Source organism: Nematostella vectensis, chromosome 7 (genome assembly GCF_932526225.1).
Source record: "Nematostella vectensis chromosome 7, jaNemVect1.1, whole genome shotgun sequence".
Taxonomy (NCBI): Eukaryota; Metazoa; Cnidaria; class Anthozoa; order Actiniaria; family Edwardsiidae; genus Nematostella; species Nematostella vectensis.
The window spans coordinates 13,624,302-13,644,753 of record NC_064040.1 but is presented as its reverse complement, the minus strand read 5'-3'; the positions used below and the strand labels follow the sequence as shown (position 1 = coordinate 13,644,753).

Below are 20,452 nucleotides of genomic sequence, written 5' to 3'. Positions count from 1 at the left end.
GCAGTCAACACCACACACTAAACATTCACAGTAGGTAGTAGTCAACACCACACACTAAAAATTCACAGTAGGTATGTAGTCAACATCACACACTAAACATTCAAAGAAGGTAGTAGTCAACACCACACACTAAACATTCACAGAAGGTAGCAGTCAACACCACACACTAAACATTCACAGAAGGTAGCAGTCAACACCACACACTAAAAATTCACAGTAGGTATGTAGTCAACACCACACACTAAACATTCAAAGAAGTTAGTAGTCAACACCACACACTAAACATTCACAGTAGGTATGTAGTCAACACCACACACTAAACATTCAAAGAAGGTATATAGTCAACACCACACACTAAACATTCACAGTAGGTATGTAGTCAACACCACACACTAAACATTCAAAGAAGGTATATAGTCAACACCACACACTAAACATTCAAAGAAGGTAGTAGTCAACACCACACACTAAACATTCACAGTAGGTATGTAGTCAACACCACACACTAAACATTCACAGAAGGTAGTAGTCAACACCACACACTAAACATTCACAGTAGGTAGTAGTCAACACCACACACTAAAAATTCACAGTAGGTATGTAGTCAACATCACACACTAAACATTCAAAGAAGGTAGTAGTCAACACCACACACTAAACATTCACAGTAGGTATGTAGTCAACACCACACACTAAACATTCACAGTAGGTAGTAGTCAACACCACACACTAAACATTCACAGTAGGTATGTAGTCAACACCACACACTAAACATTCACAGAAGGTAGCAGTCAACACCACACACTAAACATTCACAGTAGGTAGTAGTCAACACCACACACTAAAAATTCACAGTAGGTATGTAGTCAACATCACACACTAAACATTCAAAGAAGGTAGTAGTCAACACCACACACTAAACATTCACAGAAGGTAGCAGTCAACACCACACACTAAAAATTCACAGTAGGTATGTAGTCAACACCACACACTAAACATTCAAAGAAGTTAGTAGTCAACACCACACACTAAACATTCACAGTAGGTATGTAGTCAACACCACACACTAAACATTCAAAGAAGGTATATAGTCAACACCACACACTAAACATTCACAGTAGGTATGTAGTCAACACCACACACTAAACATTCAAAGAAGGTATATAGTCAACACCACACACTAAACATTCAAAGAAGGTAGTAGTCAACACCACACACTAAATATTCACAGAAGGTATGTAGTCAACACCACACACTAAACATTCACAGAAGGTATGTAGTCAACACCACACACTAAACATTCACAGTAGGTATGTAGTCAACACCACACACTAAACATTCACAGAAGGTAGTAGTCAACACCACACACTAAACATTCACAGTAGGTAGTAGTCAACACCACACACTAAACATTCACAGTAGGTAGTAGTCAACACCACACACTAAAAATTCACAGTAGGTATGTAGTCAACATCACACACTAAACATTCAAAGAAGGTAGTAGTCAACACCACACACTAAACATTCACAGAAGGTAGCAGTCAACACCACACACTAAACATTCACAGAAGGTAGCAGTCAACACCACACACTAAAAATTCACAGTAGGTATGTAGTCAACACCACACACTAAACATTCAAAGAAGTTAGTAGTCAACACCACACACTAAACATTCACAGTAGGTATGTAGTCAACACCACACACTAAACATTCAAAGAAGGTATATAGTCAACACCACACACTAAACATTCACAGTAGGTATGTAGTCAACACCACACACTAAACATTCAAAGAAGGTATATAGTCAACACCACACACTAAACATTCAAAGAAGGTAGTAGTCAACACCACACACTAAACATTCACAGTAGGTATGTAGTCAACACCACACACTAAACATTCACAGAAGGTAGTAGTCAACACCACACACTAAACATTCACAGTAGGTAGTAGTCAACACCACACACTAAAAATTCACAGTAGGTATGTAGTCAACATCACACACTAAACATTCAAAGAAGGTAGTAGTCAACACCACACACTAAACATTCACAGTAGGTATGTAGTCAACACCACACACTAAACATTCACAGTAGGTAGTAGTCAACACCACACACTAAACATTCACAGTAGGTATGTAGTCAACACCACACACTAAACATTCACAGAAGGTAGCAGTCAACACCACACACTAAACATTCACAGTAGGTAGTAGTCAACACCACACACTAAAAATTCACAGTAGGTATGTAGTCAACATCACACACTAAACATTCAAAGAAGGTAGTAGTCAACACCACACACTAAACATTCACAGAAGGTAGCAGTCAACACCACACACTAAAAATTCACAGTAGGTATGTAGTCAACACCACACACTAAACATTCAAAGAAGTTAGTAGTCAACACCACACACTAAACATTCACAGTAGGTATGTAGTCAACACCACACACTAAACATTCAAAGAAGGTATATAGTCAACACCACACACTAAACATTCACAATAGGTATGTAGTCAACACCACACACTAAACATTCAAAGAAGGTATATAGTCAACACCACACACTAAACATTCAAAGAAGGTAGTAGTCAACACCACACACTAAACATTCACAGAAGGTATGTAGTCAACACCACACACTAAACATTCACAGAAGGTATGTAGTCAACACCACACACTAAACATTCACAGTAGGTATGTAGTCAACACCACACACTAAACATTCACAGTAGGTATGTAGTCAACACCACACACTAAACATTCACAGAAGGTAGCAGTCAACACCACACACTAAACATTCACAGTAGGTAGTAGTCAACACCACACACTAAAAATTCACAGTAGGTATGTAGTCAACACCACTCACTAAACATTCAAAGAAGGTAGTAGTCAACACCACACACTAAACATTCAAAGAAGGTAGTAGTCAACACCACTCACTAAACATTCAAAGAAGGTAGTAGTCAACACCACTCACTAAACATTCAAAGAAGGTAGTAGTCAACACCACATACTAAACATTCAAAGAAGGTAGTAGTCAACACCACACACTAAACATTCACAGTAGGTAGTAGTCAACACCACACACTAAAAATTCACAGTAGGTATGTAGTCAACACCACTCACTAAACATTCAAAGAAGGTAGTAGTCAACACCACACACTAAACATTCAAAGAAGGTAGTAGTCAACACCACTCACTAAACATTCAAAGAAGGTAGTAGTCAACACCACTCACTAAACATTCAAAGAAGGTAGTAGTCAACACCACACACTAAACATTCACAGTAGGTATGTAGTCAACACCACACACTAAACATTCACAGTAGGTAGTAGTCAACACCACACACTAAAAATTCACAGTAGGTATGTAGTCAACACCACACACTAAACATTCAAAGAAGGTAGTAGTCAACACCACACACTAAACATTCACAGTAGGTATGTAGTCAACACCACACACTAAACATTCACAGAAGGTAGCAGTCAACACCACACACTAAACATTCACAGTAGGTATGTAGTCAACACCACACACTAAACATTCAAAGAAGGTATGTAGTCAACACCACACACTAAACATTCAAAGAAGGTATGTAGTCAACACCACACACTAAACATTCACAGTAGGTATGTAGTCAACACCACATACTAAACATTCACAGAAGGTTATGTTATGCAGACAAAACCACGCACGGCTTAACCTTTAAACAAACGGGCGTTATTGCCAGAGGATTTATGTTTGACAGATGGACTTTATCTCTTGTTTTCTTTACGTCGAGCGAAGTTTCGCATTTTGTTTTCTTAACAGAGCGAGGCATCCAGTGATCAAGACCAAGACAAACCGAACCACGTGGTTACTGAGGGGCCGTCCCACACCCACATGACTTCACCACAGGGTGCCCATAAGTACAAGAGCATCACACTGTCGAATTTAAAGGTGATTGGGATTACTGGAAAGGTGAGACACGGAGTCAGGAAGAGAACCGAGCCATCCTCCATTTTATTGTGCTTATGGTTGGCATTGCTAATTAGGTGAATAGATATTTATCGATCTATTCTTATTCTTGAAACAGGTTATGCTGGTGGAAAACCCTGATATAAGCGAAACATTTATAATGAAGGTTGGTCTCGAATAGTAAATGTTTGAATTTTGTTTTTAAGTTATGTATATATTTGAAATGAAAATACCGTAATTAATATGTCAATGTATGTAGTTTGTGATAGCTAATCGTGGACACAGATTCTCCAGCTTAACGTCCGTATACGAGAAGACGAGGGATTCACAGTCCCCCATGTAGAGAGCCAGGTTTCTACACCCAAATCCCAAGTCCTCTTACTTAGGGGACAAAGCCTGTATCACCGAGGGATCATGCATATCTCCTAAAAACGTCATTTCAATACAACTTAGAGTTTGAAGATAGGCTCTTATGCCTGATGACCACTTTCTTTTCTCGTTTTATACTAGGTTTTACTAGTCTGATAATCAAATTCTTATTTCTAAACAGTCGATGTCTAAATAATCACACATACAATATTCTATACAAGTTTAAGGGTCGGGTTGTATGCCTAGCATCCCCTTAATACCACTTGTTTTTCTCGTTTTTTTTTTACTGCGTTCTACGGATTGCTACACTTCACAACCCCCCAACCCCACAAACCCATATCCCTTTTGCATTTTATACCAGGTTCTTCACAAGTCTGAGGGACATAATTCAAGAAGAAGCTCAAAGAGTCATGATCACAGAAAAAGAAAGCTTCTAAAGCGTGCTTATGTAAGAAAAAGTGGCTAAGTGTTCCTGCATTCTTTCACTGTTTAAAGAATCCCATCTTTACAGCTGTAATACTGCACGGCGTTATTGGAATTTTCATCCAGCAAAATTGGTGTTTGTTTTGAACGTGGTCACTTCCTTATAAGGAAAAAAATCAGTTCCTTATTTAGAATACCTGGGACTTACATGACTACTAATGAAGAGCAAAACAATGATTATTAGCTGCCCAAATAAAGAGTGCAGATGATTTTAACTCGTGATAACTACAACATTCTGGAAATGTTGCGTGACCGAAACTAAAAGCGGCTGCGAGGAGACTTCATTCCGCTAAATCAAAGTAATTTTTTATCTATACGTTTTTAGTTTTTTTTGTTAACTCGAACTACAGATACCTCAAACTATTTTCAATTCCCCTTGAATGTTCTAGCTATATTGAGATTGAAATGTAGTTATTTCGTCATTCCATAGGCTAGCAACAACATTACAGTGTATCGAGTGACTTACACTTTTCTGGTTTTTATTACAGGCAACATGCCCATTTATGGTTCGCTTGTACAGCCATTACGAGACGGCCAACTCGATTTTCCTGTTGCTTGAGCATGCGCGTGGAGGTCGACTCTGGGACTACCTGTCAGGATTCATTCGTCCTATAGAGTCTCAACAGTATGTTCTATCCACGACAGACTCCCAGGATGCTGTGCGCACCAACAGCCTTGGCGATGACTTGGACAAAGTTAACTTGGAGGAATGTGTGGGGAATGATCTAGACGTTAAATTCCCTCAGAGTCGTTATTCAAGGACACCTTCCCCTATTCCTGGAAATAGTTCTGGACATTCCAAGAACACTACTATTAGAAGTAGAAATGGTGTTAGCAGTGGTACAAATAAGACAGAGGGTACAGAGTCCAGAAAGGGTTCGTCGCTGTTTGCACGTCTCGATGAATACTTCAACTCCTCCCCCTGTCACGTTCCCGAGGAGTACATTCGCACGTGGATGGCTGAGGTTGTGCTGGCACTGTCCCATTTACATTCCACCGGCATTATTTGTAGGTAAGTTCCTCTGGCGTTATTTGTAGATAAGTAGCAGGTTGGGCTTTTGCAGCTTCAAACTTCAAACCGTCAAGTGGCATGCACCTATTTAAACAAGATGGTAATTACGTGGAAATCAGTTCCACAACCGAACACCAATGAACCTCGTCATATTTTCTTCTGAATGCGGGAAATTATAGAAAAATCATGCAATAAATTTACTTTAACGTCATTTGTGACTCAAAGGAGCATCCGACTTAACAATTGCCATTTGTGTACATATTTGTTGATTAAGGCATTGAAGGCTCGTAGGGCGGTAGAAAACGCTATGACTTCTTCTGTGCATCTATTAGGACAGACACACAAAAAATTAGATCTATTTGTTTTATACAAAGGTACAATATAGTTTTGGGGAGCGCGCAAAACATATGGACTCTTGACCAATCAGAACGTGCGATTTACTAGTACGTAAAGTAAGATGTGCAAAAAAACAATAAGAGGGGCACTACGAAAGTTTACAAGCAAAACAACTGCCCCATCATTCCTGAAATCTTGGCGGTGTTGATGTGATTACCTCTATTACCTAAGGTTCCTCTCTTTGTGCTGACCCTATTTACGCCTTTGCTCAGGGAACTCTAGCCCCCTATTTCTTAGGATTCTTGTCTTTGTGCTAACATTCTTTACGCCTTTGCAAAGGGACAATTATTCCCCCCTTTTCCTAAGGTTCTTCTCTCTATGTTAACATTCTTTACACCTTTCCTTAGGGACCTCTAGCCCCTTATTTCCTAAGGTTCTTCTTTTTGTGCTAACAACCTTTAAACCTTTCCCCAGGGACCTCAATCCTCACAACCTGCTGCTGGACGAGTCAGGTCACATTCTTCTCACGTACTTTAGCGTTTGGGACGAGGTAGAGAGGCATGTGGATGAGTCAGCACGTGAACAACGATACTGTGCTCCGGGTAAGGCACTAGACGCACGTGAATGCGATACTGTGCTCCTGGTAAGGCGCTAGACACACGTGAACAGCACTTGAACAACGATACTGTGCTCCGGGTAAGGCGCTAGACGCACGTGAACAACGATACTGTGCTCCGGGTAAGGCGCTAGACGCACGTGAACAACGATACTGTGCTCCTGGTAAGGTGCTAGACACGTGAACAGCACGTGAACAACGATACTGCGTTCCTGGTAAGGCGCTGGACACACGTGAACAATACGTGACAATGATACTATACAAGACATATACTGTTCTGGTAAAACATGTATTTTCAGAGCATGGATGCTTTGCGGGCCACGAAACAACACCACAATGAAACATAATGAAATTACAGCCTACCTAGGAATCCCTTATATACTCATGGCCTTTCTTTCTAGAACTGTCTTCACTTGAGGAGGTCAGGGCATCCGCTGACTGGTGGAGTGTGGGCGTACTGATGTATGAGCTCCTCATGGGCAAGGTAGGGAAATAACTATTTGGTAACCGTAAACCGTGCAGTCTAGAAAAACCGCAATACCGGGGAATAAAATACGAAAAACGGTTTCAGATTTAAGGCAAAACCGCATCGCCACAGACCCTTACGCCCCCTCTTTTAGCATCCTGTACTGCCAGTGCGGTACAAAGTGATTCAGTGTTCGACTCTGTCACACCTTATTTCATGTATCAAAATAGTATGAATTAAGGAGATTCGATACAGTTTCCCGAATTCCCAACCATCCTGTCAATCTCAACTTGTATCTTCTGCTACAGGGATTGGATCATCAAACTATTTGGCCATGCTATGTAGCTAGGGCTTTATAAAATGTAACATGTATTTACAATCGTTGTTTTATGGCAACGGAACGGTGAACCCGTTAAATTCACTATTCACGAAGTGCTGTTCGCTACAGGGACATTTTTAACAAGCTATAGGATATTGTACATCAGGCCTTAATCGATTATTAGAGAAAGTTTTATTAAAATCCATAAGAGGAATTCTTAGATATTGGCGTATTTTTATTTTCAGACACTGTGTTATTTACCGACTTTGAAATTCGCCCCTGAAAAAAACCATACGCGGGCAAGGTTTTGTTTATCATTGTTATTTAGCTACTTTTCATTTCTAATAGCATATAAAAAGTTAAAGCAATCGGTTTTGTTGATCGTAAGTTTTAGGGGCCATTCCGGGGACTATTTAATACTTTCAAAATGAAGAAATTGAACTTTTTTGCTTTTTTAGCCGCCATGTAAAATTTCGCTGATTATTTTTTCCGTCGTCTTCGTAGAAAAAATTAAGATATTGGGAAACATTCGGGTTAACTTTGAGCTCCATTGAAGGGTTGAAAGTAAGCGATTAGATTTTTTGAGAATGGGCATTTCAAGCGCCGATATTAAGCTGGCTCTTTGTTTAGACAAATTGCTTCGTCTCAGGTATTGTTAATTTCATGACTTGTTGTTTTTACATTCTCCACGTGCTAATCTTCCACGGCTGGCTGCTTCTGAATGGTCATTTATCAAATCTTTTTTTTCTTTAATTGAATAATTAAAGATATTTCCGTTAAAAATATGATGTGAATAATACTAAAGGAAAAAAGAGGAAGGCAGTTTACGCTAGCCTCGTAAGGAAGGGACGTCACTGCAATATTAGCACGGGAAAAATGCGAAAAGTACAACGAAATGAAACACACAATATCCAAAACGAAGCAACAAAACAAGCGCAAAGTCGGCGCTTGAAATGCCCGTTTTCAAAAAATCTAATCGCTTACTTACAACCCTTCAACGAAGCTCAAAGTTCACCCGAATGTTTCTCAATATATAAATTTAATTCTACGAAAATGCCGAAAAAACAAATGGGCAAAATTTTAATTGGCGGTCAAAAAAGCAAAAAAGTTCATTTCCTTTTTTTTAAAAGTATCATATGGTCCCCGGAATGGACCTCGGTGATCCTAGATACTAAAATGTCTTAGATACTAAACAGATACTAATCAGAAACTAAACAGATACTAAACAGAAACTAAAAGCAAGGGGGGGGGGGTAATCGTTAATAACAAAAAAAAAGATACACATAGTATAAAACAACTGAATAAAAAATACGGGGGAACGAATTTGGATATGTTCGTATAAATAGCAGCCAGGTAGGAATAAATAGCAGCTAATTAGGAACATTTTTTTTTTCTATCTTTTTTTGTTTGAACAGATCAGAAACTGGTCCAAAAACTGATGCAGATCTAAAAAAAGTTCCCTTCTTTTGAATGATTTAATTTTATTCTGGTCTTATTCCGGTCAATTCGAGTAGTGAGATGTGGAGCAGTAACTGTAGTCGATACAGCAAGTATCAAGACGTCCAAGCGCTTGATCCAAGCGTGACTTACACTTGGGTGGTCTTCACCCAAGACAACATTATGTTAAAAATTCCCTTAGGAAACATCACTTCGCGAATAGTGAATTTAACGGGTTCACCGTTCTGTTGCCATAGAAACAACAATGTAAACACATGTTACATGTTCATAAAGTTCAACCCTAGCTACATGGCATCCCTGTAGCAGAAGATACGGGTTGTGATTGTTGGATGGTTTGGAGATTCTGAAAACTGTAGGGTAAAGGAAGCTTGAAAATTGTCTTGTAGTCGGGAAATTCAAGGTTAGAGCAATAGGAGTGCAAAATTTAATTTTTTTTCTCAGGGGAGAGGTGTGCTCGTTTTTTTTTTTTCGCCGTGGGGCTGCTTATTTGAAGCCCTGCGCTTAAACAAGCATTAGTTCAGTAAAGTTTTTTTCTGATAGGCTGATGGTAGAGGTGCGAGAAACTGTGCACTGGAAACTGTCACTCTAAACAGTTCTTTTTATAGAATGGTTCAATTTATTGCTCTTAGCCAAAGCTGGTATTACTATACCTTCCCCACAACCTTACAACAGCACTAACAGCTGCCAATTAGACTAGGTCCGGTTGTAAAACAACAATCTACAATGTTTCTATTTTAATTGATGTTCTTTTTCTAGACCTTTGTCCATACTCATCCATGGGGATTTCATTCTCACTCTGAAATCACTTTCTCTGAACATATCTCTAAAGAAGCTAAATCTCTAATCCGAGAGGTAGGTGAATTGGAGGATAGGCCATGTGTAAATAGGAGAGGTTTGGGATAGGCATACCCTCATGTGCAGAGCTTTGTGTTGCTCGTGTATTTTGCTAGCAACACAGAAAGCTCAGCGCAGGAGGGTAGGATAGGTGGTGTGTGATTTGAAAGAGTGGTTACAGGAGAGGTTTGGGATAGGCACTGTATGAAATGCAGGAGAGGTTTGGGATAGGCAGTGTATGAAATGCAGGAGAGGTTTAGGATAGGCAGTGTATGAAATGCAGGAGAGGTTTGGGATAGGCACCGTATGAAATGCAGGAGAGGTTTGGGATAGGCAGTGTATGAAATGCAGGAGAGGTTTGGGATAGGCAGTGTATGAAATGCAGGAGAGGTTTGGGATAGGCAGTGTATGAAATACAGGAGAGGTTTAGGATAGGCACCGTATGAAATGCAGGAGAGGTTTGGGATAGGTAGTGTATGAAATGCAGGAGAGGTTTGAAATAGGCAGTGTATGAAATTCAGGAGAGGTTTGGGATAGGCAGTGTATGAAATGCAGGAGAGGTTTGGGATAGGCAGTGTATGAAATGCAGGAGAGGTTTGGGATAGGCACTGTATGAAATGCAGGAGAGGTTTGGGATAGGCACTGTATGAAATGCAGGAGAGGTTTGGGATAGGCACCGTATGAAATGCAGGAGAGGTTTGGGATAGGCAGTGTATGAAATGCAGGAGAGGTTTGGGATAGGCAGTGTATGAAATGCAGGAGAGGTTTGGGATAGGCAGTGTATGAAATGCAGGAGAGGTTTAGGATAGGCAGTGTATGAAATGCAGGAGAGGTTTGGGATAGGCACCGTATGAAATGCAGGAGAGGTTTAGGATAGGCAGTGTATGAAATGCAGGAGAGGTTTGGGATAGGCAGTGTATGAAATGCAGGAGAGGTTTGGGATAGGCACCGTATGAAATTCAGGAAAGGTTTGGGATAGGCAGTGTATGAAATGCAGGAGAGGTTTGGGATAGGCAGTGTATGAAATGCAGGAGAGGTTTGGGATAGGCAGTGTATGAAATACAGGAGAGGTTTGGGATAGGCAGTGTATGAAATACAGGAGAGGTTTGGGATAGGCAGTGTATGAAATGCAGGAGAGGTTTGGGATAGGCACCGTATGAAATTCAGGAGAGGTTTGGGATAGGCACCGTATGAAATTCAGGAGAGGTTTGGGATAGGCAGTGTATGAAATGCAGGAGAGGTTTGGGATAGGCACCGTATGAAATGCAGGAGAGGTTTGGGATAGGCACCGTATGAAATGCAGGAGAGGTTTGGGATAGGCAGTGTATGAAATGCAGGAGAGGTTTGGGATAGGCAGTGTATGAAATGCAGGAGAGGTTTAGGATAGGCAGTGTATAAAATGCAGGAGAGGTTTGGGATAGGCAGTGTATGAAATGCAGGAGAGGTTTGGGATAGGCAGTGTATGAAATGCAGGAGAGGTTTGGGATAGGCAGTGTATGAAATGCAGGAGAGGTTTGGGATAGGCACCGTATGAAATGCAGGAGAGGTTTGGGATAGGCATCGTATGAAATGCAGGAGAGGTTTGGGATAGGCAGTGTATGAAATGCAGGAGAGGTTTTGGATAGGCAGTGTATGAAATACAGGAGAGGTTTAGGATAGGCAGTGTATGAAATGCAGGAGAGGTTTGGGATAGGCAGTGTATGAAATGCAGGAGAGGTTTTGGATAGGCAGTGTATGAAATGCAGGAGAGGTTTGGGATAGGCAGTGTATGAAATTCAGGAGAGGCTTGGGATAGGCAGTGTATGAAATGCAGGAGAGGTTTGGGATAGGCAGTGTATGAAATGCAGGAGAGGTTTGGGATGGGCAGTGTATGAAATGCAGGAGAGGTTTGGGATAGGCAGTGTATGAAATGCAGGAGAGGTTTAGGATAGGCAGTGTATGAAATGCAGGAGAGGTTTGGGATAGGCAGTGTATGAAATGCAGGAGAGGTTTGGGATAGGCAGTGTATGAAATGCAGGAGAGGTTTGGGATAGGCAGTGTATGAAATGCAGGAGAGGTTTGGGATAGGCACCGTATGAAATTCAGGAGAGGTTTGAAATAGGCAGTGTATGAAATACAGGAGAGGTTTGTGATAGGCAGTGTATGAAATGCAGGAGAGGTTTGGGATAGGCACCGTATGAAATGCAGGAGAGGTTTGGGATAGGCAGTGTATGAAATGCAGGAGAGGTTTGGGATAGGCAGTGTATGAAATGCAGGAGAGGTTTGGGATAGGCACCGTATGAAATGCAGGAGAGGTTTGGGATAGGCACCGTATGAAATGCAGGAGAGGTTTGGGATAGGCAGTGTATGAAATTCAGGAGAGGTTTGGGATAGGCACCGTATGAAATGCAGGAGAGGTTTAGGATAGGCAGTGTATGAAATGCAGGAGAGGTTTGGGATGGGCAGTGTATGAAATGCAGGAGAGGTTTGGGATAGGCAGTGTATGAAATGCAGGAGAGGTTTGGGATAGGCAGTGTATGAAATGCAGGAGAGGTTTTGGATAGGCAGTGTATGAAATACAGGAGAGGTTTAGGATAGGCAGTGTATGAAATTCAGGAGAGGTTTGGGATAGGCAGTGTATGAAATGCAGGAGAGGTTTGGGATAGGCAGTGTATGAAATGCAGGAGAGGTTTGGGATGGGCAGTGTATGAAATGCAGGAGAGGTTTGGGATAGGCAGTGTATGAAATGCAGGAGAGGTTTAGGATAGGCAGTGTATGAAATGCAGGAGAGGTTTGGGATAGGCAGTGTATGAAATGCAGGAGAGGTTTGGGATAGGCACCGTATGAAATTCAGGAGAGGTTTGAAATAGGCAGTGTATGAAATACAGGAGAGGTTTGTGATAGGCAGTGTATGAAATGCAGGAGAGGTTTGAAATAGGCAGTGTATGAAATGCAGGAGAGGTTTGGGATAGGCAGTGTATGAAATGCAGGAGAGGTTTGGGATAGGCAGTGTATGAAATGCAGGAGAGGTTTGGGATAGGCAGTGTATGAAATGCAGGAGAGGTTTGGGATAGGCACCGTATGAAATTCAGGAGAGGTTTGGGATAGGCACCGTATGAAATGCAGGAGAGGTTTGGGATAGGCAGTGTATGAAATTCAGGAGAGGTTTGGGATAGGCACCGTATGAAATGCAGGAGAGGTTTAGGATAGGCAGTGTATGAAATGCAGGAGAGGTTTGGGATAGGCAGTGTATGAAATGCAGGAGAGGTTTGGGATAGGCAGTGTATGAAATGCAGGAGAGGTTTAGGATAGGCAGTGTATGAAATGCAGGAGAGGTTTGGGATAGACAGTGTATGAAATGCAGGAGAGGTTTGGGATAGGCAGTGTATGAAATGCAGGAGAGGTTTAGGATAGGCAGTGTATGAAATGCAGGAGAGGTTTGGGATAGGCAGTGTATGAAATGCAGGAGAGGTTTAGGATAGGCACCGTATGAAATGCAGGAGAGGTTTGGGATAGGCAGTGTATGAAATGCAGGAGAGGTTTAGGATAGGCAGTGTATGAAATGCAGGAGAGGTTTGGGATGGGCAGTGTATGAAATGCAGGAGAGGTTTGGGATAGGCAGTGTATGAAATGCAGGAGAGGTTTGGGATAGGCAGTGTATGAAATGCAGGAGAGGTTTGGGATAGGCACCGTATGAAATGCAGGAGAGGTTTAGGATAGGCAGTGTATGAAATGCAGGAGAGGTTTGGGATGGGCAGTGTATGAAATGCAGGAGAGGTTTGGGATAGGCAGTGTATGAAATGCAGGAGAGGTTTGGGATAGGCAGTGTATGAAATGCAGGAGAGGTTTAGGATAGGCAGTGTATGAAATGCAGGAGAGGTTTGGGATAGGCAGTGTATGAAATGCAGGAGAGGTTTGGGATAGGCAGTGTATGAAATGCAGGAGAGGTTTGGGATAGACAGTGTATGAAATGCAGGAGAGGTTTGGGATAGGCAGTGTATGAAATGCAGGAGAGGTTTAGGATAGGCAGTGTATGAAATGCAGGAGAGGTTTGGGATAGGCACCGTATGAAATGCAGGAGAGGTTTAGGATAGGCAGTGTATGAAATGCAGGAGAGGTTTGGGATAGGCAGTGTATGAAATGCAGGAGAGGTTTAGGATAGGCAGTGTATGAAATGCAGGAGAGGTTTGGGATAGGCAGTGTATGAAATGCAGGAGAGGTTTAGGATAGGCAGTGTATGAAATGCAGGAGAGGTTTGGGATAGGCACCGTATGAAATGCAGGAGAGGTTTAGGATAGGCAGTGTATGAAATGCAGGAGAGGTTTGGGATAGGCACCGTATGAAATGCAGGAGAGGTTTGGGATAGGCAGTGTATGAAATGCAGGAGAGGTTTGGGATAGGCAGTGTATGAAATGCAGGAGAGGTTTGGGATAGGCAGTGTATGAAATGCAGGAGAGGTTTGGGATAGGCAGTGTATGAAATGCAGGAGAGGTTTGGGATAGGCAGTGTATGAAATGCAGGAGAGGTTTAGGATAGGCAGTGTATGAAATGCAGGAGAGGTTTGGGATAGGCACCGTATGAAATGCAGGAGAGGTTTAGGATAGGCAGTGTATGAAATGCAGGAGAGGTTTGGGATAGGCAGTGTATGAAATGCAGGAGAGGTTTGGGATAGGCACCGTATGAAATTCAGGAAAGGTTTGGGATAGGCAGTGTATGAAATGCAGGAGAGGCTTGGGATAGGCAGTGTATGAAATGCAGGAGAGGTTTGGGATAGGCAGTGTATGAAATGCAGGAGAGGTTTGGGATAGGCAGTGTATGAAATGCAGGAGAGGTTTGGGATAGGCAGTGTATGAAATACAGGAGAGGTTTGGGATAGGCAGTGTATGAAATTCAGGAGAGGTTTGGGATAGGCACCGTATGAAATTCAGGAAAGGTTTGGGATAGGCAGTGTATGAAATGCAGGAGAGGCTTGGGATAGGCAGTGTATGAAATTCAGGAGAGGTTTGGGATAGGCACCGTATGAAATTCAGGAAAGGTTTGGGATAGGCAGTGTATGAAATGCAGGAGAGGTTTGGGATAGGCAGTGTATGAAATTCAGGAGAGGTTTGGGATAGGCACCGTATGAAATTCAGGAAAGGTTTGGGATAGGCAGTGTATGAAATGCAGGAGAGGCTTGGGATAGGCAGTGTATGAAATGCAGGAGAGGTTTGGGATAGGCAGTGTATGAAATGCAGGAGAGGTTTGGGATAGACAGTGTATGAAATGCAGGAGAGGTTTGGGATAGGCACCGTATGAAATGCAGGAGAGGTTTGGGATAGGCACCGTATGAAATGCAGGAGAGGTTTGGGATAGGCAGTGTATGAAATGCAGGAGAGGTTTGGGATAGGCAGTGTATGAAATTCAGGAGAGGTTTGGGATAGGCACTGTATGAAATGCAGGAGAGGTTTGGGATAGGCAGTGTATGAAATGCAGGAGAGGTTTGGGATAGGCAGTGTATGAAATGCAGGAGAGGTTTAGGATAGGCAGTGTATGAAATGCAGGAGAGGTTTGGGATAGGCACCGTATGAAATGCAGGAGAGGTTTAGGATAGGCAGTGTATGAAATGCAGGAGAGGTTTGGGATAGGCACCGTATGAAATGCAGGAGAGGTTTGGGATAGGCAGTGTATGAAATGCAGGAGAGGTTTGGGATAGGCAGTGTATGAAATGCAGGAGAGGTTTGGGATAGGCAGTGTATGAAATGCAGGAGAGGTTTGGGATAGGCAGTGTATGAAATGCAGGAGAGGTTTGGGATAGGCAGTGTATGAAATGCAGGAGAGGTTTAGGATAGGCAGTGTATGAAATGCAGGAGAGGTTTGGGATAGACAGTGTATGAAATGCAGGAGAGGTTTGGGATAGGCAGTGTATGAAATGCAGGAGAGGTTTAGGATAGGCAGTGTATGAAATGCAGGAGAGGTTTGGGATAGGCAGTGTATGAAATGCAGGAGAGGTTTAGGATAGGCACCGTATGAAATGCAGGAGAGGTTTGGGATAGGCAGTGTATGAAATGCAGGAGAGGTTTAGGATAGGCAGTGTATGAAATGCAGGAGAGGTTTGGGATAGGCAGTGTATGAAATGCAGGAGAGGTTTGGGATAGGCAGTGTATGAAATGCAGGAGAGGTTTGGGATAGGCAGTGTATGAAATGCAGGAGAGGTTTGGGATAGGCACCGTATGAAATGCAGGAGAGGTTTAGGATAGGCAGTGTATGAAATGCAGGAGAGGTTTGGGATGGGCAGTGTATGAAATGCAGGAGAGGTTTGGGATAGGCAGTGTATGAAATGCAGGAGAGGTTTGGGATAGGCAGTGTATGAAATGCAGGAGAGGTTTAGGATAGGCAGTGTATGAAATGCAGGAGAGGTTTGGGATAGGCAGTGTATGAAATGCAGGAGAGGTTTGGGATAGGCAGTGTATGAAATGCAGGAGAGGTTTAGGATAGGCAGTGTATGAAATGCAGGAGAGGTTTGGGATAGGCAGTGTATGAAATGCAGGAGAGGTTTAGGATAGGCAGTGTATGAAATGCAGGAGAGGTTTGGGATAGGCACCGTATGAAATGCAGGAGAGGTTTAGGATAGGCAGTGTATGAAATGCAGGAGAGGTTTGGGATAGGCACCGTATGAAATGCAGGAGAGGTTTGGGATAGGCAGTGTATGAAATGCAGGAGAGGTTTGGGATAGGCAGTGTATGAAATGCAGGAGAGGTTTGGGATAGGCAGTGTATGAAATGCAGGAGAGGTTTGGGATAGGCAGTGTATGAAATGCAGGAGAGGTTTGGGATAGGCAGTGTATGAAATGCAGGAGAGGTTTAGGATAGGCAGTGTATGAAATGCAGGAGAGGTTTGGGATAGGCACCGTATGAAATGCAGGAGAGGTTTAGGATAGGCAGTGTATGAAATGCAGGAGAGGTTTGGGATAGGCAGTGTATGAAATGCAGGAGAGGTTTGGGATAGGCACCGTATGAAATTCAGGAAAGGTTTGGGATAGGCAGTGTATGAAATGCAGGAGAGGCTTGGGATAGGCAGTGTATGAAATGCAGGAGAGGTTTGGGATAGGCAGTGTATGAAATGCAGGAGAGGTTTGGGATAGGCAGTGTATGAAATGCAGGAGAGGTTTGGGATAGGCAGTGTATGAAATACAGGAGAGGTTTGGGATAGGCAGTGTATGAAATTCAGGAGAGGTTTGGGATAGGCACCGTATGAAATTCAGGAAAGGTTTGGGATAGGCAGTGTATGAAATGCAGGAGAGGCTTGGGATAGGCAGTGTATGAAATTCAGGAGAGGTTTGGGATAGGCACCGTATGAAATTCAGGAAAGGTTTGGGATAGGCAGTGTATGAAATGCAGGAGAGGTTTGGGATAGGCAGTGTATGAAATTCAGGAGAGGTTTGGGATAGGCACCGTATGAAATTCAGGAAAGGTTTGGGATAGGCAGTGTATGAAATGCAGGAGAGGCTTGGGATAGGCAGTGTATAAAATGCAGGAGAGGTTTGGGATAGACAGTGTATGAAATGCAGGAGAGGTTTGGGATAGACAGTGTATGAAATGCAGGAGAGGTTTGGGATAGGCACCGTATGAAATGCAGGAGAGGTTTGGGATAGGCACCGTATGAAATGCAGGAGAGGTTTGGGATAGGCAGTGTATGAAATGCAGGAGAGGTTTGGGATAGGCAGTGTATGAAATTCAGGAGAGGTTTGGGATAGGCACTGTATGAAATGCAGGAGAGGTTTGGGATAGGCAGTGTATGAAATTCAGGAGAGGTTTGGGATAGGCAACGTATGAAATGCAGGAGAGGTTTGGGATAGGCAGTGTATGAAATTCAGGAGAGGTTTGGGATAGGCAGTGTATGAAATACCGGAGAGGTTTGGGATAGGCTTGTATGAAATGCAGGAGAGGTTTGGGATAGGCAGTGTATGAAATACAGGAGGTTTGGGATAGGCACCGTATGAAATGTAGGAGAGGTTTGGGATAGGCAGTGTATGAAATGCAGGAGAGGTTTTGGATAGGCAGTGTATGAAATTCAGGAGAGGTTTGGGATAGGCACCGTATGAAATTCAGGAAAGGTTTGGGATAGGCAGTGTATGAAATGCAGGAGAGGTTTGGGATAGGCAGTGTATGAAATTCAGGAGAGGTTTGGGATAGGCACCGTATGAAATTCAGGAAAGGTTTGGGATAGGCAGTGTATGAAATGCAGGAGAGGCTTGGGATAGGCAGTGTATGAAATGCAGGAGAGGTTTGGGATAGGCAGTGTATGAAATGCAGGAGAGGTTTGGGATAGACAGTGTATGAAATGCAGGAGAGGTTTGGGATAGGCACCGTATGAAATGCAGGAGAGGTTTGGGATAGGCACCGTATGAAATGCAGGAGAGGTTTGGGATAGGCAGTGTATGAAATGCAGGAGAGGTTTGGGATAGGCAGTGTATGAAATTCAGGAGAGGTTTGGGATAGGCACTGTATGAAATGCAGGAGAGGTTTGGGATAGGCAGTGTATGAAATGCAGGAGAGGTTTGGGATAGGCAGTGTATGAAATGCAGGAGAGGTTTAGGATAGGCAGTGTATGAAATGCAGGAGAGGTTTGGGATAGGCACCGTATGAAATGCAGGAGAGGTTTAGGATAGGCAGTGTATGAAATGCAGGAGAGGTTTGGGATAGGCACCGTATGAAATGCAGGAGAGGTTTGGGATAGGCAGTGTATGAAATGCAGGAGAGGTTTGGGATAGGCAGTGTATGAAATGCAGGAGAGGTTTGGGATAGGCAGTGTATGAAATGCAGGAGAGGTTTGGGATAGGCAGTGTATGAAATGCAGGAGAGGTTTGGGATAGGCAGTGTATGAAATGCAGGAGAGGTTTAGGATAGGCAGTGTATGAAATGCAGGAGAGGTTTGGGATAGACAGTGTATGAAATGCAGGAGAGGTTTGGGATAGGCAGTGTATGAAATGCAGGAGAGGTTTAGGATAGGCAGTGTATGAAATGCAGGAGAGGTTTGGGATAGGCAGTGTATGAAATGCAGGAGAGGTTTAGGATAGGCACCGTATGAAATGCAGGAGAGGTTTGGGATAGGCAGTGTATGAAATGCAGGAGAGGTTTAGGATAGGCAGTGTATGAAATGCAGGAGAGGTTTGGGATAGGCAGTGTATGAAATGCAGGAGAGGTTTGGGATAGGCAGTGTATGAAATGCAGGAGAGGTTTGGGATAGGCAGTGTATGAAATGCAGGAGAGGTTTGGGATAGGCACCGTATGAAATGCAGGAGAGGTTTAGGATAGGCAGTGTATGAAATGCAGGAGAGGTTTGGGATGGGCAGTGTATGAAATGCAGGAGAGGTTTGGGATAGGCAGTGTATGAAATGCAGGAGAGGTTTGGGATAGGCAGTGTATGAAATGCAGGAGAGGTTTAGGATAGGCAGTGTATGAAATGCAGGAGAGGTTTGGGATAGGCAGTGTATGAAATGCAGGAGAGGTTTGGGATAGGCAGTGTATGAAATGCAGGAGAGGTTTAGGATAGGCAGTGTATGAAATGCAGGAGAGGTTTGGGATAGGCAGTGTATGAAATGCAGGAGAGGTTTAGGATAGGCAGTGTATGAAATGCAGGAGAGGTTTGGGATAGGCACCGTATGAAATGCAGGAGAGGTTTAGGATAGGCAGTGTATGAAATGCAGGAGAGGTTTGGGATAGGCACCGTATGAAATGCAGGAGAGGTTTGGGATAGGCAGTGTATGAAATGCAGGAGAGGTTTGGGATAGGCAGTGTATGAAATGCAGGAGAGGTTTGGGATAGGCAGTGTATGAAATGCAGGAGAGGTTTGGGATAGGCAGTGTATGAAATGCAGGAGAGGTTTGGGATAGGCAGTGTATGAAATGCAGGAGAGGTTTAGGATAGGCAGTGTATGAAATGCAGGAGAGGTTTGGGATAGGCACCGTATGAAATGCAGGAGAGGTTTAGGATAGGCAGTGTATGAAATGCAGGAGAGGTTTGGGATAGGCAGTGTATGAAATGCAGGAGAGGTTTGGGATAGGCACCGTATGAAATTCAGGAAAGGTTTGGGATAGGCAGTGTATGAAATGCAGGAGAGGCTTGGGATAGGCAGTGTATGAAATGCAGGAGAGGTTTGGGATAGGCAGTGTATGAAATGCAGGAGAGGTTTGGGATAGGCAGTGTATGAAATGCAGGAGAGGTTTGGGATAGGCAGTGTATGAAATACAGGAGAGGTTTGGGATAGGCAGTGTATGAAATTCAGGAGAGGTTTGGGATAGGCACCGTATGAAATTCAGGAAAGGTTTGGGATAGGCAGTGTATGAAATGCAGGAGAGGCTTGGGATAGGCAGTGTATGAAATTCAGGAGAGGTTTGGGATAGGCACCGTATGAAATTCAGGAAAGGTTTGGGATAGGCAGTGTATGAAATGCAGGAGAGGTTTGGGATAGGCAGTGTATGAAATTCAGGAGAGGTTTGGGATAGGCACCGTATGAAATTCAGGAAAGGTTTGGGATAGGCAGTGTATGAAATGCAGGAGAGGCTTGGGATAGGCAGTGTATAAAATGCAGGAGAGGTTTGGGATAGACAGTGTATGAAATGCAGGAGAGGTTTGGGATAG

The 20,452-nt window shown here is 43.0% G+C and overlaps 1 protein-coding gene across 1 annotated transcript in view; it reads left to right on the top strand.

Moving 5' to 3' along the window:
• Positions 1–20,452, top strand: part of LOC5503260 (ribosomal protein S6 kinase delta-1) — a 37,579-nt gene that overhangs the window by 13,718 nt on the left and 3,409 nt on the right. The window contains exons 8-14 of the mRNA XM_048729961.1: positions 3,815–3,964; positions 4,080–4,127; positions 4,692–4,778; positions 5,302–5,825; positions 6,636–6,763; positions 7,179–7,261; positions 9,777–9,872. Coding sequence (XP_048585918.1) covers positions 3,815–3,964; positions 4,080–4,127; positions 4,692–4,778; positions 5,302–5,825; positions 6,636–6,763; positions 7,179–7,261; positions 9,777–9,872 — 1,116 coding nt within the window. The remainder of the gene's footprint in view (positions 1–3,814; positions 3,965–4,079; positions 4,128–4,691; positions 4,779–5,301; positions 5,826–6,635; positions 6,764–7,178; positions 7,262–9,776; positions 9,873–20,452) is intronic.